General features: G+C 41.5%; 1 protein-coding gene across 3 annotated transcripts in view; it reads left to right on the top strand.

The window, feature by feature from the left end:
• Window positions 1–19563, top strand: part of C7 (complement C7) — a 56511-nt gene extending 36948 nt beyond the window's left edge. For all 3 annotated transcript variants that reach the window (XM_019811479.3, XM_019811484.3, XM_003981508.6), the window contains 7 exons: window positions 99–270; window positions 2020–2107; window positions 4505–4637; window positions 7860–8051; window positions 12679–12769; window positions 15991–16175; window positions 18368–19563. In XM_019811479.3, the coding sequence (XP_019667038.2) occupies window positions 99–270; window positions 2020–2107; window positions 4505–4637; window positions 7860–8051; window positions 12679–12769; window positions 15991–16175; window positions 18368–18549 (1043 nt within the window). In that variant the 3' untranslated portion in view covers window positions 18550–19563. The remainder of the gene's footprint in view (window positions 1–98; window positions 271–2019; window positions 2108–4504; window positions 4638–7859; window positions 8052–12678; window positions 12770–15990; window positions 16176–18367) is intronic.
• Window positions 19564–23929: the final 4366 nt, after the last annotated feature.

Here is a 23929-nt window from a genome sequence, read left to right as displayed (position 1 = left end):
CCTCTCCCTCAATAACTGCCTGAGCATGAAGCTTAATACTAGACTCTGAAATCTTTCTCTCCAAGTACTTTCTGAACAGTCTTTCTCTTATCTTACAGGAGGGGTTGATGGAGGTTGGAGTTGCTGGTCCTCTTGGGGCCCCTGCATTCAAGGGAAGAAATCAAGGAGCCGAGAATGCAATAACCCACCTCCCAGTGGAGGCGGGCAGTCTTGTATTGGAGCGCCAACAGAAAGCAGGCAATGCGAGGAGGAGGAACTCCAGCATTTGCGGTAATGGTGACCAGATCTCCTGGCAATTGCATAGAATAGAGTGCCCTCTGCAGGAAGCATGGAATATGTGATTGCTGCTATTAAAAGATTTAAAAATTAAATGGCGATTTTTATCAGTGACTTTGCCTTTAGCAGTGGGGTCAGTTGAAGGAAGAAGTCATGTGTGGACAGCTTGCACTTGTGTGTTTCAAGTTTTTCTGATACAGATGTTACAAAAGGCTGGGTAACTAGAAGGTCATCTGGCCAAGGGGATCTGAGCAGCAGCTTTGGCATCAAGCAGATCTAACACTTTGCTGTGTGACCTTGGTAACACCTCTAAAATTAGTATAATCATAGAAGGTAAAACAATAGTAAAATGTCAGAATTAAATGAGATTCAGCATAGAAAGTGATTAGCACAGTGCCCAGCACATAGTAAGCATTGATTAATAGTTGTATTACTCTTCAGATATACCAATCCTATTCATTCATGTATTCATGTATTCATGTATTCATGTATTCATGTATTCATTCATTTATTCATTCATTCATTCATTCATTCAGGATTAAGCATAAAGCCAGATGCTCTAGATGGCTAATATCTTGACTGATTAGCCCAGTTGTCTGACACCAACTTCCCATTTGCCGGGACCTTGCAAATTCATCAAGTCTCCTGACTAGGAAGCTGGAGAGCATATGGAATTACTGTAGGAGGAGAAGCTACCTTCGGGGCACATATCTCTGGGAGGATGAGGGTCTCCAGCAGAGGAGGCCTCTGTGGACTGGGCTGCTTTTCCCAGCCACTAGACATGAAGCTGGAAGGAAAGGAGCATCCTACGGAGGCGCTGAAGGAATTCTCACTCTTCTTGGTGCTTGGAGGGAGAGAATGTTCTCCTCCTCCTGCCCAGTACAAAGAGGAAAATCATGATCAATACTTCACATTTCTGAGTTTCCTCAAAGTGTGGAAAGCGTATAAGGAACTCAGCTGAGAAGGAGGTGACATTCACGGGCTATTCTGTAATGCTTTCCCTCAGATTTCAGATCTCTGGAGTGGAGGTAGTACTGGTGGCACGTTGGCTTCAGAGGCCATAAAACTATTGTTTAATGATGGATGTCACTGGGATTACCATTATTATGAGCTTCCTCTAGAGATTGCCTTGCGGGAGGTAGAAAGAGCATGACATTAGGAGCCAAACCGACTACAACATGAATGCAGCCTTGGTATTTCTTACCTTATAATCTTGGACAAGTCATTCAAACTTTCTTTTCGTCGCATACCTCATAGGGTTACTGTGAAGGTGCATTGAGATGTTGCGTATTTATAGAGCAACTGCCAAGTTGCCTAGCAGAGAGTAGATGTTCCCTTTCTTGCAGGGTCACTAACAGGAATTCCTTTATTTTTAATCCAGAATCAATTCTGTGTTAAAGGCACTTCAGAACCAGACAGCCGAAGAAAAAGTAGGTCTGAGGCAGGTGACCTCTAGAAATCCCATGAAGTAGGTGTTTTGTCCAGAGACTTTTATTTCCTTTTCTTTCTCTTTGTTTTTCATACTACTGACTTAGTAGCTATTTTTTGGTAGTTTATGTTTGAATTTTCTATCACAGGATATGATCAGATATTGATCCCGAGAATGACAAAAATAGCACATCAGCATGTTTACAGGAATGGAGTTCTTTCAGATGTTAATGAAAAATTCGCTGTGGTGCAAAATATTTATTATGCTGTGGAAATCCATCACATTAATTATGTTTTGTTTCCTTTTCCTTTCAGATTGCTTGAACCACATTGTTTTCCTTTGTCTTTGGTTCCAAAAGAATTCTGTCCATCACCTCCTGCCTTGAAAGATGGATTTGTTCAAGTTGGTTATGAAAGATATATTGTTTTCCTCTGCATATGCTCTTTGCTCCAAGTTCTCTCTCTCCCTAATGTCATAATCGATTTCCTTCTTCCATGATGAAATAGTGCTACAAATAGTTTATATGTGCATTTTAGTTTTAGTGGTAAGGGTTTTAGTTTGTGACTTTACTTCTTTGGCCAAGGTGATTAGAATTCTGCAGAAGGCAGTATATCTTCTGCAGTAAGGTAAATCAATACTGCTGCCCAATGAAATTAGAAATGTAATCATGCCAGAAGGCTGTTAAACATTTCCATTCTTAACACTAAAATAAGAATCCATAAGCAAGTTCTGCAGCAAAGAGGACTTTCTCTATTCTTGCCACTGAGAAATGTCTTTCTAAAGATTTTTTTAGAATGTTTATTTATTTATTTTTGAGAGAGAGAGAGCAGGGGAGGGGCAGAGAGAGAAGGAGAGATTGAATCCGAAGCAGGCTCTGTGCTGTCAGACGCAGGGCTTGAACCCATGAACTGTGAGATCATGACCTGAGCTGAAATCAAGAGACACTTAACTGACTGAGCCACCCAGGCATCCTGAGAAATGTCTTTAAAATTTTTTTTTTCAGAAATGTTGGGTTTGGGAAGAAATATTGGGTTTATTCCAGAGGCCAATAAGACATTTTGCCAGCATTGGTGAGATATGGGTCATTATACTTGGAGCGATTTTCTTGTTTAGGAAGGAACACAAATCACCTGCCACTTGTCATTCTAGGGAATTTTCTTGGCCTTGAGGCCATATTAATTTCCGCTCTTCTCACTGCTTGTTATGATGAGGCTTTGGCCTCAAGCTCCAATGAAGTCTCCTACTGGCTCACGTAGGAGGCTTTCGTCAGGACCCCCTCAGTGCCGCCAGCCTTGCTTTCTCAGAGGGTTTGCCTTTGAAATTCTAGGCCTTTAAACACACACACTGACATTTTGCTGAAGTTTCCCCAAATGTAGATACTGTTGGGAAATGGAAGAGGGCTTCTGTGTGTGTGTGTGTGGGGGGGGGGACAGAGGGGAATGAGCCCAACATCTCTAACACTCATTCTGTCCCAATACAGTCACCACAATCTACTGAGTTCCTGAAGGAAACACAGGCTTGGTGAACAAGGCCAAACAAACTCATATACTTCAGCAAACCATGAACTGTTGTCCCAAACTCCAGTGCATGTGGTGTCCTGTAAGGGGCAGGGGTTCTGAACACTGCCCCATGGACGGGCTACATCACAGTCACACAGAGAACTTAAGAATAGAGATTGCTCCTTGCTCCTTACCTTCCTTTTTTTTTTTTTTTTTTTCTTTCTCATTCTGTAGGTTTAGGATAGAGCCTAAGAGTTGTGCTTTTTTTTTTTTAAATTGCTACTAGTGGTTCTGATACAGAACCAAGTTTGGACACTGTTATAACAGTCCCTTCTGTCAGGCAGACGAAGGCCTATTGGCTAGAACCAAAGCAAATCAACTGTCCTTTCCCAATTTATTCAAACTCAAGTATTAACCTGGGCCCTTTGTGTCCTACCAACTGGAGCCAGACTGGACCAGGACTGACAGTGAATAGTAGAAGGCACCTTGGGATTTGGTTCTAATGCCTGGAGTAGCCAGGTGCTAATGCCTAGCTCTCAGCCCTTCCCCAGGCCGATTTTCTTTACCACCCCTGGGGTGGCAGAGAGCCCCAAGAATGAGGAAAGGAACTAATAGAGATCCCAAAAAAGCATGATTACCCCTTTAAGTTTCAGCTTCAAATTCTTCCTTGCTTCACCATGAAAGCTCACCTCCTGGCATGTCCTTGAATCTGGCCCAGCCACAGTGGCCCTTCCCTCACAGGGTAGGGGCTGGAGCTTAGGATGGGAGAAGATCAGCATTACACTCCCTCTAAAAGTCATCAGTGAGAAACTTAAACTTTCATAAACATGCTGATAGGATTTGCACATTTCTGTCTGTTCCTACCAGCTTTTATTAGGCGGTATGGCCAATGAGCAGCCCATGACGTCTTACTATGAAGACCTGACCAACAAGTACATTTCCGAGATCTGATAACAACTGTCTTTTCCTGGAACATGCAGGGGCCGGGGGGGAAGGGACTTGGGCAGTGTCCACAAAAGTAATTTTGGTAAAATGCTTAGTACAGTGCTTGGTATTTGGGGACAATTAATAAATTATATGTGGCATTAATGGCTTTATTTTAGTTATTGGTAGTACCAGTGTCATTGACTAGGACCATACAGGGAAAATTGTTTTTACAGATAATTTTTTAAATTAGTTATTTGAACTTAGTTTGCCTGATGACTAAAAGAAGGCATCATTTATAGCCCAAATATATCTAAAGAAACTTTTTTTAATGCAAAATAGACATACTCTCTCTCTCTCTTTTATTTCTCTTTAGGATGAAGGTGCCATGTTTCCTGTTGGGAAAAACATAGTATATACTTGCAATGAAGGTTACTCTCTAATTGGAGACCCTGTAGCCAGATGTGGAGAAGATTTACAGTGGCTTGTTGGGGAAATGCATTGTCAGAGTGAGTGGACTTGGTTGTAGCATATAACTTAAGATGAGAGAATAATGTGGAAGGGAATGAATCAAGATGAATAACCGCTCACTGTGTGGCCCGTGTCTTGACATTCCTTTCCTGAGAAGCTCATATGCTCCTGTTCAAGTTTCAGCTGTGTCTTGAAAAAGCCCTCAGCAGTCTCTAGTTGATAGTGCTTCTGTTAGGCGAGGCACATTTCACTGCAATTTTAACGTTTCTGGTGCAAATTCGAATAGGCCAGGGAGCTCCATTCTGGCTAAGACCTTCAGAACATCCCATATAGTTCAATTTCTAGGGATGTGACCAAATCAGTGTACTTCCTTGATTGTCCTGCAGTATTAGTTGGTTCAGCAGATGGATAGAGCTGTAGAGATACATTTTTTGCTATATCAGTTGGTCTAGGCCATGGAGAAAAGCCTAGTGTACACGTGAACATCTTTTTCCTCTTGGGTATATATCTCTGAATAAAGTCTCTGAGTCATACGTTGTACATACATTTAGACTTAGATGCTACCAGACTCCCAAATGGTTGTACTAATTTACATCCCTACCAGGATCTGAGAAGCCAAGATTGCTCTGTATCCTTATCAACACTTGATATCAACAATCTTTAAAAAATTTTAGCTATACTGATGAGTGTGTAGCAATATCTTATTTTTTAATTTTGACTTTTCAATTTATATTTTTCCTGGTGACTATGTTATGATGCCTGTTTTCATGTTTATTTGCCATTTGCATATCCTCTTTGGTGAAGTGACTGTCCAATCTTTAGCTCCCCTTTTCTGTTGGTTTGTCTTTTTCTTATTTGTAGGACCTCCTCTCTTCCTCTTTGTTTCTGTCTCTATCTGTCTCTCTGTCTCTCTCGCCTGGAGTCCTTGAGCAGAAATTACTGAAATAGAATATAAACATTTTCTAGCTTACAGTAACAAAGCCAAAAGTTGGTTCTTTGAAACGTTTAATAAGATGCTTTTGCTTGAAGAGATTTTTTTTCCCTTTATTGTGAATCTGCTGATAAGAAGTTGACCCCGTCTTTGTTCATCTTAAAATGTCCTTGTTTTATCTTCATTTTTGAAGGATGTTTTTATGGGTAAGGAATTCTAGGTTAGCAGTTATTTTATTTAAGCTCTTTAAAGATTTTATTCTAGTGAGACATTCACTCTTAGTCATACCACTTCTGGTTTGGAAATCTTATGTCTGGACACTTTTGAGAATTTCTCTTTTTTTCTGGTCTTTGGGTTTCAGAAGCACCTCCACAGTGATGTGCTGAGGTGTGATTTTCTTTGTCTCTACCCTGGTTAATATTTGAAGCACTTCTTGAATCTGTGCTTTTATGTCTTTTGTCAATTTCAGGAGCTTCTTCGCCATTGTGTCCTCAATTATTGCCTCTGTCCAATTCTTGCCCATTTTTCCTCACAAGACACAAATGATATATTTTTTTAGATTGTATATATTACTACATTATTTTGTTTTACATAATTTTTTTCTTCTCTCCGTTTCATCCTAAATATTTTTTAATTGATCTAACTTCCAGTTTATTAATTCTCTGTACACTTGTATATAATTTGCTTTTAAGAACTCTGTTGAGTTCTTAATTTCATTTTCCAATTCTAGATATTTCATTTGTCCACTTTTCTATACTTTCCTTTTCTCCATTGAAATTCTGTGCCTTGTCATTTAATTTTTTCCCAACATGTAAATCACAGTTATTTCAGGGTCCATGGCTGTTAATCCCATTCTCTGGACCTACTGAGGGTCTGTTTCTATTGTCTTTTTTGGGGTTTTGGTGAATTCTTTTCCTTTTAAATGTCAGAATAGTTTTGATTAAATGCCAGACTTTATGTGTGAAAAAATGATGGAATAGTCTGAGGTTTTGGATGATGTTCTCTTCCTCTAGAAAAGACTTGATTTTGTTTCCTGCAAACAGTGAGGCTGTTTTATGTCCGGTTTACCTTTATTCCTAGGGTGTAACCATTAAGGGATCCTAGTGGAAGGTCTGAGATATCTTCCTAGGTCCCTCCTTTGTGACAGGACTGGACTCTACCTCTTTGTCCCCTAGCCCAATTAGACTGTTAAAAACTCTACTCAGCTTTTCAGCCACAAGCTATAGTTCCTCCTTAGTTTAGCAGCCTTTAAGCATTTTTTTTTTTCAAACTTAACAAATACCTCAAGGAGAAAGGCATTACCAAATGTTGTAATCACCCCTTTAGACTTCTCGCTAGAATCTTGTACCTTCAAATTTTCATGACCTTGGTATCTCTCTGATGCTTTCGGAAGTACTTTTTCCTTTACTTTTGTATAGCTTTTCTATTTGTCTTTGTGGGAGCATGATTGTGAAGCCAGTGATTGCATCATGGCCAGAAACAAACAAATCTGATGCTAGATTATTAGCTTTATGAAGGCAGGATATGTAACTTGTATCTGGTTAAATCCCTAGCAGCATACAACGTAATTCGTTAAATATAAGCACTCCATAGATGCTGTTTTTGAAGTAATGAGTGAATGGAATTTCTGATGGAAATGGTACAGAAACAGAGCAGTATTTTGTAGAATATTGTCCGAAGTCCATTAGAGAGATTGCCAATTTTTTTTTTTCAAATCATGAATTCTGATTTGCTTCCCATAAGGATACATGTTTCTCTTTTTTCTCTTTGCTGTTTTCTCAAGCAGAAGATTTGAGGTAATGAATGTAACTGAGAAAGACTAGAGATGGAAAACCAAAGAACATTTAATACTTGTATGGTTTCAAGGTTAAAGGTGGTTCTTTAAAACTTTCAAATAATAAAAATATCTAATTGGATATATGCTAATGGTATGCAAACAATATGCAAATTTTCTTGGGAAAATTCTGGTGGGACTTCATCAGACCAGAGAGATAAGTGGCAGCTATGGAAAGTTTAGTTTTGACAGCAGCCTGGGCTTTTTAGGTCTCTGTTTATAAGGCTGATTCATTTTATGTTGTCACATTGCTTTGAGGGCAGGAGTGGAGGATGGGAACTGTTTTGGTCTTCAGTCTTTTATTGGTCAATTACATGCCGGGCACTGTGGGACATGTCTTTCAGGGCATCCTAGGAGTGAACTTACCTCTTCCTCTTTGTCCTCTAATGTGAAAAAGCAGAGCATGTGTATTAACACTATTCGACGTTGTCTTTTTTAAAAAAAGATGGCTTAGGAAAGCAATGACCTTTGTATTCTGTTTTCTTCTATCTTTAGAAATTGCCTGTGTTCTACCTGCCTTGATGGATGGCATACAGAGTCATCCCCACAAACCTTTCTATGCAATTGGTGAGAAAGTGACCATTTCCTGTTCGGGTGACATGTCCTTAAAAGGTCCTTCAACATTTCTCTGTGGATCCAGCCTTAAGTGGAGTCCTGATATGAAGAATGTTCAGTGTGTGCAGAAAGGTGAGTAGCTTGTAGGTCTGTCCAAGGACACCTGCACTCAGGTGAGTGAGGGTCCTTGTGGCGGTCCTTTATGGCACTGGATGGCCATAACTGTGAGTTATTCCCTCTGTCCTTGTCCCCCTACAAGAAGGTCGGCTCATAGATGGGGTAACAGACTTTGTTTCACGTGGCATAGATAGAGTCATGGAAAGCAAGGAAAAGCAAGAAGAGCCCTGTGGTTCTGAAACTAACTTAAATCCTTATCAAAGATTAGCTTTGTATCTGTTTTGGTGCCAAGAAAATAAAGGATTTTCAAAGGATGATTTCTGGCTTTTTTCCTGATTTTTTTAAATGTACTTTTATTAAGTACCGAGTTTAAAAACATTCTGTATGTTTCCTTTCTGGGTTTTCAGAGGGTTTATTGGCATTATTGAAATAGAAAACTTAAAAGCATTTACATTTAACACTGCAGAGCAGAAGTTATTTAAAGCAAAGTGTTGTGGCTTGTGAAGCCATTTTTAAGAGTGGAAATCCAAAAATCCAGTATTTTGAACATCAGGCAAATTAAAATGGTCTTTAAAGAAGCTATGGTAAGAAGAGATTTAAAAAGCCAAACTATTTCTTTTTAGAGATATTTACGGTGGGATGGATTTATTTTTTAAATAACCTCCTATTTCTTCTTTACTTACATTTTTTTAAATAAATGGAAAATACATGTTTGTGACAATTAAAAAACAGGAAAGAAGGAAAACTCACTTGCATTCAATTTTGTATGGTATTCTTATTTTTCTAGTGTATGACTTTATTTTTTATTAGTTTTTTTTAATGTTTATTTATTATTGAGAGAGAGAGCATGAGCATGGGAGGAGCAGAGAGGGGAAGACACAGAATCTGAAGCAGGCTCCAGGTTCTGAGCTGTCAGCACAGAGCCCGACGTGGGGCTTGAACTCACAAACCGTGAGATCATGACCAGAGCCGAAGTTGCACGCTTAACCGATTGAGCCACCCAGGCGCCCCTCCAGTGTATGACTTTTATTTAATTCAATGTGAAGTTTGCCTTTTACAGTGAGTATGAAGTACTAGATTTCATGAGTGATACCATCAGATGGATCAGATGGTCACAACTTAAGAGAGGGCAGGTTGCACAGAGCCGTCTGTGGCTGATGGTGGGCATGGGCTATGGTATGAAACATAGATGCTGATGACAGAAAACAGGAGGGCAGCATGGCCAATGGTGTGCCTGCTGTGCTGGTTCCCACGTGCTCGTTAGCAGTCAGAGGTCCAGAGCAGGGACAAGTCCTTTGTTTTTTACTGCGCTGAAGCATAAATAGGAATTTATCAGGCATGTTTGAAGTAATGGACCTGTACCAGGAATTCTAAAATTAAAGAGAACAATGTACACTTGATGAGGTTGCTCTTTTATTCCGAATGAGATATTATATACTTATCTTTCTAAAATGTCTCCTTCATTCATTTTGTAGCACAATTCAGTATGTATTTTCTCCTACACAGTAGCAAATTCTATTAACTTTTAATTAAGGGTATTTTTCAGGCCTGTGTGTTTTTCAGAAGTCATGATGAATATTAATAGTAACTACCCTTAAAATATGTCTATCACAAATAACAAACTCCAGGTTTGTCAGCCTCCGAGGTTGAGCTTTCTCAATACCTGATGTATCGGTATTTAGTCTTTTTTTTTATTGTGGTAAAATAAACATAACATAAAATTTACCATTTCAGCTATTTTTAAATGTACAGTTCAATGCATTAAGTGCATTCCCATTATCGTGCAACCAACATCACCAACCATCTCCAGGACTTTCTCATCTTCCCAACTGAAACCCTGTGCTCATTAAACACTAACCACTGATTTGTCCCTCCCTCCATCAGTATGTAGTTTTGACATAAAGATATAGGAAGTTAAGAAAGCTGTGTTCTTAAACGCAAAGGTCTTCGGTCTAGCTGATTCTACCTGTGATTTTTCATAAAGAAATTGTAATAACTTCTGGAAAACATTTAAAATCCAAACTGTCATTCTTATGAATGATTAACAAATAAACTTTTAAAAACTATCATTTCCAGTTTTATTTTTTTTAATTTTTTTTTTCAACGTTTATTTATTTTTTGGGACAGAGAGACAGAGCATGAACGGGGGAGGGGCAGAGAGAGAGGGAGACACAGAATCGGAAACAGGCTCCAGGCTCTGAGCCATCAGCCCAGAGCCCGACGCGGGGCTCGAACTGACAGACCGCGAGATCGTGACCTGGCTGAAGTCGGACGCTTAACCGACTGCGCCACCCAGGCGCCCCTCATTTCCAGTTTTATTGAGAAATAATTGACATACATCACTGTAGAAGTTCAAGGTATACAGCGTGATGGTTTGATTTGCATCTACTGTGAAATGATGACCACGGTAGGTCTGCTTAACATCCGTCACCTCACAAAAGCACAATTAAAAAAAAAAAAGAGGGGTGCCGGAATGGCTCAGTCGGTTAAGCGTCCCACTTTACTTAAGTCATGATCTCATGGTTCATGAGTTCGAGCCCCATGTTAGGCTCTGTGCTGACAGCTCAGAGCCTGGAGCCTGCTTCAGAGTCTGTGTCTCCCTCTCTCTCTCTGCCCCTCCCCTGCTCATGCTCTGTCTCTCAAAAATAAATAAACGTTAAAAAAAAAAAGAAAAAAAGCAAATTTCTCCTTGTGATAAGAACTCTTATGATCCACTCTTCCAACACTCTACCTGTATATCATTGAGCAGCATCAACCACATTACATCCCCAATACTCATCTCTCTTATAACTGGAATTTTGTACTCTTCGGCCACCTTCTTCCATTCCCCTCCCCCCCCCCCCCCCCATCTCTAGCAAATAAACGTCTAAGCACAATGAAGAGCTCATTTGCATGGCTTTATCATAGAACTTTAGTTTTGGTACATTTAGATTAGACTTTTCTTAACCCCAACACTATAGGAAGTTTGGGCCCGGGAGCTCTTTGTTGTGGGAGTCTGTCTTGTGCATTGTAAGATATTTAGATATTGCCAAATTGCCCCTGCTTGAGAAGCACTGATCTAGATAACACCACCTTAAAAAACATTTTATTTTGGAATAATTTTAGATTTCGGAAAAGTTGCAAATAGAGTTTCTATATGCCCTTTACCATGTTCTCATAATATTAACATCTTATATAACTTGACATAATTTAGTGGGTTGACTAAGACATTAATATTAGTGCAATACTATTGACTAAACTACAGACTTTATTTATATATCATCAGGTTTTCCACGAATGTCTTTTTTTTTTAATGTTTATTTATTTTGAGAGAGAGAGAAAGCACAAGTGAGGGAGGGGCAGAGAGAGAAACAGGGAGAGACAGAGAATCTCAAGCACACTCAGTGCTGTCCGCACACAGCCCACTGTGGGACTTGAACCCACAAACTGTGAGATCATGACCTGAGATAAAACCAAGAGTCGGATGCTTAACCAACTGAGCCACTGAGGCACCCCTTCACTGATGTTGTTTTAATGGTCTAGGATCCAATTCAGGATACTACATTGCATTTAGGATACTACTATTATAAAGGGGACTATTTAAAGAATGAGTACTTATTATACACATTGCTGAACCTGGCAGGCTACATTTCACATATTTACCATTTTTACAAGTTACGAATTGTCCCCGAGATTTTACTGTCTTATCTAAAGCTCTTAGGTTTTCCAAAGTGAGGAAGTATCGCATCGTTTGTGCATCCGTAAAAATATGCTTTTCAGATAAACTACCTTTATAAATATATCCAACAGAGAACTAGTTTTATGATGGGAAAGTATATATACCATTGAATTCCATTGTCATGAAGCAGGAAGGAGGTGGGAATAACAGGATGTTTTAGGTTAGTCACCTTGTAATCAGGTATAGCTGAGGAGACGACAGTTAAATTAAGCTCTTGTAAGCTGGCCTAAGGTGTTTTCCTGTCAAAGTTGGAATGATGGTTGACTTTTGATCCATTTGTAGAAAACACAAAGCAATGGGAAAGGTATAATTAATGTAAGTACCTCTAGATATTTATTTACTCACCGTTGAAAGGAGACCAATTAGACACTTACACGTGAGAGGTTGTTAACAGATCTTGGGGTACCAGGGAGTTCTCCATGTGGAGATCACATTACGGTGCTTTCTGCCCCACTATAGACAGAGGGGGCAACATGCAGTCCAAACAACAAACAGTTTATAAGCACCGACTGCTTGATGAAAGGGAGCCTGCTCCACTGGCCTTGAATTCAGACGAACATGGACTTAAATCCTGGCTTGACCAATTTGTTAAATGTGTGAACTAGCACTAGTTTCTTAACTTTTCTGACCCTTAATTTCTTTAACTCTGAAGTGGGCATTTGTTAGGGGGATTAAATATCACAACAGCCACTGTTCCCACAGTAGTAAATGCTCAAGATATGGTAGCATTGAAATTATTTGTAGGCTTCTCCTAGGAACACTGTTGTTTGTAAAATGCTTTACAGCTTTTTTTTTTTTAACTGTACAAATTTGTAGCAGTTGAGAATATTACAGAACCTGGTTCAACAATTAAAATAATAGTTTGTTTACCACAAAGAAGCTCTTCTAATGATTGCATCTCCCTTATCCTTTTTTTTTTTTTAGAAACCACTTTAACCCTGGCAGTGCCTGAATGTCAGCCCTGGGAGAAACTGAAGAATTCAAGATGTGTTTGTAAAATGCCTTATGAATGTGGGTAAGCTCTGTCTTTGCTCACCTCTCTCTGGTTTGTTTTATTCAAGATAAAAAATGTTTTGGTAGATGCTAGTGTCTCTGTTTGATCCAGGGTGTTGCTTACCAAGGGTTAAAGATTTTTGCTTGCATTTTAATCTGGCCCATCTGCTGTCTGTTATTTGCCTGGGTCTCTGGGGCTGACACCAGTGGTGTTAAGCAGTGTTCTACTCTGTCTAGAGAAAGGCTGAAGGACTTGGGCACTGCTAGTTTTCTACATAAGTTGGGGCAACATGAAAACTTGAGGATTTATAGCTTACAAAGATTAGGATTGAAATTCTCTTGAAAGATACACTTTTTAAAAAAAAGTTTATTTCTTTATTTTGAGAGAGACAGAGACAGCACGAGCAGGGGAGGGGCAGAGAGAGAGGCAGAGAGAGAATCCCAAGCAGGCTCCATGCTGTCAGCACAGAGCCCAATGCAGGGCTGGAACTCATGAAACCGTGAGATCGTGACCTGAGCTGAAACCAAGAGTCCATGCTTAATCAACTGAGCCTCCCAGCTGTCCAAAGATACACTCTTAATGCAGTACCAATAGAGATACTGGTTTCTGAAATGTCCGTGTCTCTAGATGTGCATTACGAGAATTCTACCCAACTTGAAATCACTCCACCGTGGGTGGATATCTGAAGTAGGTACTAGATGTCTATGTTATGGTCCTAGTTGGACAGATTGTATGATTGCATTAAGACAAGAGGAGGTTTCCTAGGGGACTGTTTACAGAAGTGTGGGCAGAGTGAGAGAAACTGGCAGGACTCCCACAGGGCAGTACTCCCAGACTGCAAACAACCAGGGTACAAATCCATGCCCCCAGGCCTGCAGAGTGACAAGAGGAGCTTTTTTTTTTAAGTTTTATCTATCTATTTATTTATTTATTTATTTATTTATTTAGAGAGAGAGAGAGAGAGAGAGGCTGTGTGAGCAAGGGAGGGGCAGAGAGAGAGAGAGAGAATCCCAAGCACTGATACTGCAGAGCCCATTGTGGAGTTCAAACCCAAGGAACAGCAAGACCATGACCTGAGCTGAGATCAAGAGTCAGAGGCTCACAGGAAGAGGTGCTCCACAGGAAGAGCTTTTATGCAAAGCTGGAGACAGAGGAAGATTCTGTACAGATGGCAGCCAAGGAAGAGTGGAGTCCCTCATTTTAGGGACCTCAGAGACTGCCCTGGAGTGAGTCAGGGCAGTAAATATCCCTTAAATCTCCTGCCATTGCTCAAATTCACCTGAAGCTAGAGGACAAGGAAGTCTATGGATATAGCTCATAGTTTCAGCCTTCCTGGCAGCGGGGGGTGGGGGGGGGGGGGGGGGGGGGGGGTGGAAGAGTGGAGAACCAATCTGGAGACACAAATGGGAGATAACTAGGCTAAGACGTTTATTGGTCATCTTTAAGGCTAAGAATCAAAACACAAATTTACTGACCAGTTACAGTTTGCCCTTGAACAACATGGGGGGTTAGGGGTGCTAATCCCCTCGCATAGTCAAAAATCCACATATAACTTTTGACTTCTCCAAAACTTAACTACTGAGAGCCTACTGTTGACTGTTACCAATAACATATGTTATGTTACCAATAACATAAATATTTTCTGTGTTATATGTATTATTTACTGTATTATTATAATAAAGTAACTAGAGAGAAGAAAATGCTATTAAGAAAATCATAAGGAAGAGAAAATACATTTATAGTACTATACTATATCCAAAAAACCCAGGGGCACCTAGACGGCTCAGTAGGTTAAGCGTTCAATTCTTGCTTTCAGCTCAGGTCATGATTGAGTTCTACTTCGCAGTTCATGGGATTGAGTTCTACTTCGAGAGCCTGCTGGGGATTCTCTCTCTCCCTCTCTCCCTGCTCCTCCCTTGCTCGAGTGCGTGCGCACTCTCTACATAAATAAATAAACATTAAAAAAAAATCCATGTATAAGTGGACCCACGCATGCAGTTAAAACCAATGTTGCTCACGGATCAACTATACTTGGCTTTCAATTATTATTGTCGTCAAAACACATATCCAACTCCTTGAACACTCACAGGGAGTAATGGTGATTCTGGTGGCATCTTATAAGATGTAACTTCTTGTGAGAAAAAAATATAGCTAAATACTGTAAATGGCAGTGGTGGTCATCCCAGAATATTCTGACTGTGGTGTTATTTTTTATTAATCATTGTTGACTTTGATTCACTTTCATCCTCTTTCCAACTTCTCTGATTCATTTAGTTTATCTGCAGCCTGCTGTTTAGAGACTTGGTGTGAGCTTTCTATCAGATACTGATAACCAGGTGGCTTTACAAGGTCTCTGCCCTTCAAGCTGTTCTGAGTAGTTCGATTTAAGGTTTAAATAAACATATAAAAGAAAGATATAAGGATTTGTTTTTGTGATGTAAACAACTCCAAGTAAATTTAGCTCTTGGCCATTGAAGAAAGTATGAGAGCTAAACATATATAAAAATAAATATAGACTCCGTCTACTATACAAAAATACTTTGTTGTCTAAGGTTTCACTACAGTAATGCTTTCCTTATCCATCAACATTCAGAAATGTCCTTGTTTTTATTAGTGACATTTCTACAAAGCTGAATCTCACCATTTGAGTACCAATGCTTAAGGAAAAAAAGTAATACTTTTTCTAGAACTATTTCTAAACTATTTTGTAAACATAGATACTTTAAAAAATCCTATTGAAAAATACAGTTTCATCTTCCCTTGAGGCATCGGTCATGAAGTGTTGCACAATGCCGTGTTATGGACAGGAACTCTCCAGGCTACCGGACTGGGAGGAGCTAACTTCTCCTGCCTTCAATGGTCCCACAGGACTGCCATCTCTGAATGTGTGATCTTTGCTGATTTTCTGTCTCCTTCCTGCTTGTCAACCCACCCGTGTCCCCAGCAGACCTTGCCTTCTCTTCTAAGTTGCTGTATCTGATCTGCTCTAGATGAAACAAGATCAACACTAGATATCTCAGCTTGTAAAAATTGGGAGCAAATACAGAGCAAAATTTGTTCATCTCGAAGATCTGAGGAGGGTGAGCCCCAGCGATGAAGGAGATTTGAGTGTTTGCTCCATCTTTTTCCTGTGGGTGGTGACATCTGAGACACTGAGCTCCCAGCCTCGCCTTTCACTTCACATCCTCCACTTGTAAGAAGGAAAGTCTTCTAAATAATGTAATTTAAAAAATTTGTTTCAGATCCTCCTTGGATGTATGTGCGCGAGATGAGAGAAGCAAAAGGATACTGCCTCTGACAGTTTGCAAGCTGCACGTTCTCCACTGTCAGGGTAGAAATTACACTCTTGCTGATAGGGAGAGCTGCACTCTGCCTGTCCCAGCCCAGAAAGCCTGTGGTGCCTGTCCGCTCTGGGGAAAATGCGATGGTAAGGGGCATTGTGTATTTGTAACTATAACAGTGCTAAGGTAGTAGTACTGAGGTCTTTTATTTTATTTTTAAATGTTTATTTATTTTTGAGAGAGACAGAGACAGACTGTGAGCGGGTTAGGGGCAGAGAGAGAGGCAGACAAAGAATCCAAAGCAGGCTCCAGGCTCCGAGCTGTCCGCACAGAGCCCAATGCGGGGCTCGAACTCAACGAGATGTGAGATCATGACCTGAGCTGAAGTCGGAGGCTCAATCGACTGAGCCACCCAGGCGCGCCAGTACTGAGGCCTTTTAAATGGTAGTTTCTAGTTTAGCAGCAGATCCAAGCAGATTCCTGAGGACATGAAAGTTCAGGCTGGTTTGAGAGTGAACTGTCCTTATCCACAGTCCTCCTTGGGGAATGGGGTAGGTCAAGTATCTAAGAAGACAAGGAGACATTCTTGATGGTTTGAATGTCCTCCCAAACACTGGTGATTCTCATTCCACCTTCATGATTTTTGCTCTGTCCTCCTATTATCCATATAATGAACTCATTAAAAAAAAAAAATAGACTCACAGGGGTGCCTGGGTGGCTCAGTCAGTTAAGAGTCTGACTTCAGCTCAGGTCATGATCTCACAGTTTGTGAGTTCGAGCCCCACATCGGGCTCTCTGCAGACAGCTCAGAACCTGGATCCTGCTTCAGATTCTGTGTCTCCCTCTCTCTCTGCCCCTCCCCACCCCTCTCAAAAATAAGTAAACGTTAAAAACATTTTAAAAAATGGACTCACATAAAAATAACTTTTTTAAAAAAGGAAATTTTATCATTTCTTAAAAAGAAGCATCACTTGCCATAAATATTAGATGACCACAAAAATACATATGAAACAAAATAAGGTTGTAGATTCTAGCCAGATGCTGCTGGCAGCTTGAGGGATGCTGCTTCTTTGGGATAAAGGGAGTTCAGCAAGTGTTAGGGGGTGTTAAAAGCATATCAGTGCCAAGGTGACACTTTCTCCTAGAAGTAATAAAAAGAATTTGAAGAGAATAAAAAAAGGAGTTACTCTTTCAAGTTGTGGTTCAAGATTGGCCGGTCAACTGTGTCCATATAGCACTTACAGTGATCTTGAACAGCACCCCTGGCATGGCCTACCTCCCACAGTTTCAGGTATATTATCAAGGGGGAAAGCCAGGCTGGCTGCAGCCAAGTCACTGCCTCAGTTTCCCCATCTGTAAATTTGGGAGCCGGACTATGTGATCTGTGAGATCTCTGCCAGCAACTCAGGTCCTCCCCATGGCCTGTGCCAGCCGGGCCCCTGCTCTCTCGCTCCTGGACTGTTGGCCACCCAGGCGATGACATACTGAACTCTAAACCATTGGGTTCGGTTAGGATCGCCAGTCACCAGTGAGCTTGTCACTCCTTTTGGAGACACCTGGCTGGTGCATTCCAGCCTGACACCTAAGCGCACACTGTGAATTCTCCCCCAACTCATTTCTGGCTTTTTTTTTTTTTTTTAATGTTTATTTTTGAGAGAGAGACAGACAGACTGTGAGCAGGGAGGGGCAGAGAGAGAGGGAGACACAGAATCTGAAGCAGGTTCCAGGCTCTGAGCTGGCAGCACAGAGCCCAATGCAGGGCTTGTACTCAGGAACTGTGAAATCATGACCTGAGCCGAAGTTGGCACTTAACCCCACCCAGGTGCCCCAGACTTGTTCTCCGCCCCCCTCCCCCCACTGTTCCCGCACCCCGTATGTGGTCTTCTGTGTTTTATGCCCTCTCTCTTAAAGTAAGTTGAGTTCTTTTCTTTGTCTCTGTTTGAGCCTTGAGTCAACTTGGTCTTTGTTGAGGTCTCCTTATCTGGTCAGGGGTTGAGGGCTTACTCAGCTTCTGGCTCCCCTAGCCAGCAGCCCAGAGGAGGAAGAGAGAGAGGGAGTGCCCCTGATTTGGAGAGGGCTGGCCCATGCCCCCCCCCCCCCCCCCCCCCCCCCCCCCCCCCCCCCCGGCGGCCTGGTGCCAGCCTAGAACCCTCCTCATGCTGAGTGGAGCGCAATGCTGGGCTTCCCTGGCCCTCCCCCTCTCCCAGGGCGGTCAGTTGATGCCTCCAGGCAGGAGCTTGGAGAGATCTCCGCAGGGCATTGGGACTTTGGAGGTAATGTGACTTCACTCTCCCACCTCCTCCATGTGCCATTAAGCCTCTGCCGCTCTTCTTTCCAGCCCAGAGCAGCAAATGTGTCTGCAGAGAAGCATCGGAGTGCGAGGAAGGCGGCCTTAGCGTCTGCGTGGAAGTGAACGGTGTGGAGCAGACGATGACCGAGTGTGCGGCCGGCGCGCTCAGGTGCCAAGGGCAGGGCGTCAGGGTCACCAGCACGCGGCCCTGCGGAGCGGGGACCCCGTAGGCTCCCGTGGCCCTTGGCTGGTTCCGAATCCCGCAGCTGCCGTGGCTGAGGTAAAACGTACATACGGTCACTTCTCCCAACTGCCAGCCACCAGTAGAAGCACCGACCTGCGTTCTGCCAAACCTGAACCGAGATGCTCCTGTTCTTCCTATTTAAAATGCCAGTCAGGATGAACAGTACGCACGAACCTTTGCATGAGCTGTGTGTTCCTGGACAAATTGCTGACACGCCTGGACCTTGACTTTTTAATCTGAAAATGAGAGGATTAGACCGGAGAACCTGGAATACTCCCTTCAGCCCTATGATTCTTTTAAGTATGATGGACTCCACCCATGGGCCGGAAACACTGTACAAAAGGATTAGGAAAACGGTAAGATTAGAGAGGTTGGCTTCTCTCAGTGAAACTGAATGCAAACGGGACCTTAAATGGAAAAAGACAGATACAAATATCCATCCCAAGGAGTAATCTCTCGCCTGGCCCTGTGGACTCCAGTACCACATGTAAGGATCCTTAAATCTTACTGGGAATGGAACCGCTGAAATTTCAGAACCAAGTTTATTGTGGTACCTTCTGCCTTCTTGTCGAACAACAAACACAATCCCGTCTTCTCTTTGGGGCTTTTCTTTAGTGTGTGTCAAACACGAGGACTGTAATTTGCCCACTTTCTCCCCTTTTCTTCTGTAGGAAACATCGGTTCATGCCTGGGCTGTTGAGTGATCATATATTTGACAAAATAGTTTTCTCTAATGTGAATACATGCTTGGATTTTTCAGAGGGCCATACAGGTACATCAGTGTGAGACATTGGCCTTCTATTTATTCCTTATTCATCTTTCATCAAAACAAAAAACTAGCTGTGGGAGATCACATGAGTGGGCTTAAATGGAATTTAAAATATGCTTTTATATACAAATAATATCTGTGTACTTTTCTGATACTGATAAAGACATTTCAGCAAAACCTTAGTTAAAATGACAGTGATTAAAATCTCATTAAAGATACTATCCTTTGGAATTTTTTGATCTATATCATGTTTAATTTTAAAGAATCTTCCCATGAAGAATGCCTAATGTGTTCTTTTTAAATATATTTTTATTCTTTAAACTACTTTATTGAGGTATGATTGACATGTAAAAAGCTGTACTGATTTAATATGTACAACTGGATGCGTCTGGGGATAAGTATATACCAATCAAGACCATAAACCTATCCATCACCTCCCAAAGTTTTCTCCCACCTCTCTTATTATATTTCTTATTTATTCTTATTTCTCACTTATTTTTATTAAAAATGTCACCTAAGATCTTTCTTCTTAGAAAATCTTAAGTATATGTGAAAGGATTGTTAGCTATAGGCACTATAGCACATAGCTACAGCAATGCTATGTAGTGGATCTCCAGAACTTACTCATCTTGCATAACTAAACCTTGGCACTCTTTAAGCATCACATCCCCAAATGCCCTTCTCCTCAGCCCCTGGCAGCCACCATTCTACACTCTGCTTTATGAATTTGACTTTTATTTTATTATTTATTTATTTGAGAGAGAGGAGCGGGGAGAGGCGAGAGAGAGAGAGAGAGAGAGAGAGAGAGAGACGGAGAGAGAGAATCCTAAACAGTCTCCACACTCAGTCCAGAGCCCTACGTGGGGCTCAATCCCATGACCTTGGGATCATGGTCTGAGCCAAAATCGAGAGTCAGACACTCAACCAACTGAGCTACTGAGGCATCCCTTGAATATTTTAGATCATACCTATACGTGAGATCATCTAGTATTTCTTTGTTTGGTTTATTTCATTTAGCGTTGTGTCCACATTCTTGTCCACCCACATTGTTGTAAATGGCAGGATTTCCTTCCTTTTGAAAGGCTGAATAATATTCCATTGTGTGTATGGAAAATGTACCACATTTGCGTTATTCATTCATCCCTGGATGAACACTTAGGTTGTTTCTGTATCTTGGCTGTTGGGAATAATGCTGCAATGAACATGGGAGTGCAGCTACCTCTTTGGGATCCTGATTTCAATTCCTCTGGATATTTGCTCGGAAGTGGAATTACTAGATCCCATGGTAGTTCTATTTATAACTTTTTGAGGAACCTCCATACTGTTTTCCACAATGGTTGTCTCAATGTGTTCCTACTTGAAATCCACGTAGGATCCAGGTCTAGCTTTATATACCACATTGTCCCTTGAGTGAAGAGTCAGATAGAATATATGGAAGTTATAAGGAGGCAGGTTTAAATAGATTGAAAACAATAATGTTCAGAAATGCTTAATTGAGGCCAACTGCATTTGTTAGAGGTTATAAGGGAGTTAATTTCTACCCTGGGTAGGGAGACAGATTTGAAATTGCAGGCCCAGATGCAGATCCAAAAACCAAGTTGAACAAGTAATTTATTTGGGAGGAAGAGATCAGTATCCTTTCAATAACTTCTCCTTTTGTCTTAAGCTAGTATAAGGTTAAATTTCTACTACTTGTGCTCTACCACCCTCCCTTCCTAATTGATACAGAGGATATGGTAAACATTATCGAATGCTATAGGAGAGGTCAAATGAGGTCTGAAGCAAAGAAATTAGCAGATTTGACAACTAAGATTTGAGAAAGAAGTTTCACAGACTTAGTGAAGGAGAAGTAAGGGGTTAGTGAATAGTTGGTGGAGAAGGAGGGAGCAGGAATGAGGTAGAGAGATGCCATCTTGAAGTATTAAATTTTGTACCTTCTTTCTTTTCTGAACATTCTTACACTCAACCTTTCTTCTAGTTAGAGATGTTCATGATTGCTTATAAGAGTATTAGGATCATTGCAGTAAATCTGCAAGGAGAAAGTAACTTTCAACGTTAAGTCTTTTAAAGTCTTTTGAAACTTGAAAATAAGCTCTTGAACATCTAAATAGAAGGCTCAGGGGAAAGCTAGGAGGACTGTTTATGCCATGAAAATTGACTGCAAAGAGAAGAGAGGGAGTGTGAGAATTCCTCCCGTTTGCCCTTCCCGCTGCCTCGGACCAGGTGAGGGTCATCTGGGTTAGAGAGGGCTATAGCCTTGGAGGAGAAGGCAGAAAGTGCTGGCATTAAAGCCTCTGGACCTAGTGGGGGACAGAAGAAGAGGAGGGAATTGGCAGGTGCATTAACCATCCCTAGCCTCAGCGAGGTACATGGGAGCCAAGCCTCATCCTCCACGTCATCACTCACAATTTAAGTGGACACAGCAAGTCACCCAGGCAGAGAAGCTGCTTTGGAAGATCTGATCACATTGGAGAGTGTCTTCTTGTGACATTTCCTAATAACTGACCAAATGGAAGTGCTGCTTATCAATGCCCTCAGATTTAGTGAACCTCGTCCAGACTGCTCTGCATATAACCTCCCTCCCTTCCACCAACAATCTGGGACACTTGTAATCTCCTGAAACAGAGGAAGGTTCTTATACTCAGGTGCGGGGTACTGGGAGTGTGGGGTTGCAAGCAGAAGTATCTGACAAATGCACCCCGGACCTCTGAGTTACCTGGCAACTGGCCAGCTAACTGGTTAATTGGATCGAGGGCTCCCCGTCTCAGCTGGGAAAGTCATGACTAATCTCAGCTTCATGTGAGAATTGTGATCCCATTCTGTTGTGAAGTAGTCACTTAGAGCTGCAGGTGCTGGGCAGATGGCGTACCCAGCATTCCCTAAAACAGGTTGTTATGTGCCTTTACCTTTGGGTTAAGATAAATATGTGTATTAAGGAATACTGTTGAACCCCATAGCTTATCATCTGTTCTATATTTTCTCTCTGTGGATACCAAAATTTCTTACTCCCACACACTCACTAACCCACCATAAGCATTTGGGTTATTTCGTTTTGTAAAAAAATGTTCATTTTTGGGGCGCCTGGGTGGCTCAGTCGGTTAAGCGGCCAACTTCGGCTCAGGTCATGATCTCACGGTCCATGAGTTCAAGTCCCGCGTCAGGCTCTGTGCTGACAGCTCAGAGCCTGGAACCTGTTTCAGATTCTGTGTCTCCCTCTCTCTGACCCTCCCCCATTCATGCTCTGTCTCTCTCTGTCTCAAAAATAAATAAACGTTAAAAAAATTTTTTTTAAATAAATAAATAAAATGTTCATTTTTGAGGGAGAGAGAGAGGGAGGGAGGGGGGGAGAGAGAGAAAGAGAGAGAGAGAGAGAGAGAGAGAGAGAGAGAGAATATGAGGGGAGAGGGGCAGAGAGAGGGGGGGGCAGTGGATCCGAAGCTGGCTCGGTAAAGACAGGAGAGAGTCCGACACAGGGCCGGAAATCATGAACCACAAGATCATGACCTGAGCCGAAATCAGATGCTTAGTTAACTGAGCCACCCAGGTGCCCTGGCATTTAGATTATTTCTAATAGCTAGTGGAAGTGGTCATCATAAACTTGAAGATAAACTAAAATGCTATGTACTTTGGGTACAAAATGAAGTAGGTGTTCAAGTGTACCTGTTCTTTTTCTGAGGTAGGAGAGGGGTGGAAAGGGACAAGAGAAAAGAAATGAAAGAGAGAGAGAGAGAGAATCATTTTTAGTACAGGATTAGCAGAAATGAGCAGCCACATTTGCCTTGCTACCTACCAGTCCACTGAGATTTTTCCTTCTGGATGGACTAAAGTGTATTCAACACTTGTGCTAGAAATGGAATGACCTGTTTCTTTTTCAGAACACCGAGCCAGAAAGCAACCACAGTAGGAGGCAATTTCCGTTAATATCTGAGAAACCAGAGGTATATGCATGCCTTTCAATTACCTTGGTCTTTCAGGCAGCTCACACATTCGGGGACAGGAAAGCTGATGGCATGATAGGAATCCCTGCTGTGACAACCAAAGCACTTACAATTTGTCTTTTTATTTATTCCTGTCAGGCAAAGCTCCAGATTTACACTCAAAACATCGATCATGTAAGGAAATTTGCTTTTCCAAGCCAAGGGTTAACAAGACTGTATAGAAAGACTGTCGTTGTTTGAGAAGAAATGGGCTGATGGTGACTAGATGCGTAGGAGAAGAAAGACAATAAAATGTTATTTTTGATTTACAGGCTGAGGACAATTTCCTGTGAAAGGACAAACATAAAGAACTGTCCTGTTATTGCTGCCATTTGCGCGCATCCTTAGGAGAGGAGACTTGCACTGAATTCCAGGGGTGGGGTTTTAGGTACACAACACATCAGTGATGTTTAAGACAGAGATGCATTGACTTGAGGCATAAAGTGTATGTGCTGCAGAATGAGTGTCCATTATGTAATAATCAGCTGATCAAGTCGGCTGGGAACACAGAGGGGTCAAGGAATTTTCTATAATTGTGAAATGGAATTTTTCTCATCAAAGGTTAAGTTTCCCAGGCATCCTCAAGACAAAGTGATTAACACAAAAGGCTCAGCGTTGAT

Source organism: Felis catus, chromosome A1, assembly GCF_018350175.1.
Source record: "Felis catus isolate Fca126 chromosome A1, F.catus_Fca126_mat1.0, whole genome shotgun sequence".
NCBI classification, from domain to species: Eukaryota; Metazoa; Chordata; class Mammalia; order Carnivora; family Felidae; genus Felis; species Felis catus.
The sequence above is the reverse complement of the archived record's forward strand: the minus strand, read 5'-3'. Positions and strand labels throughout refer to the sequence as shown.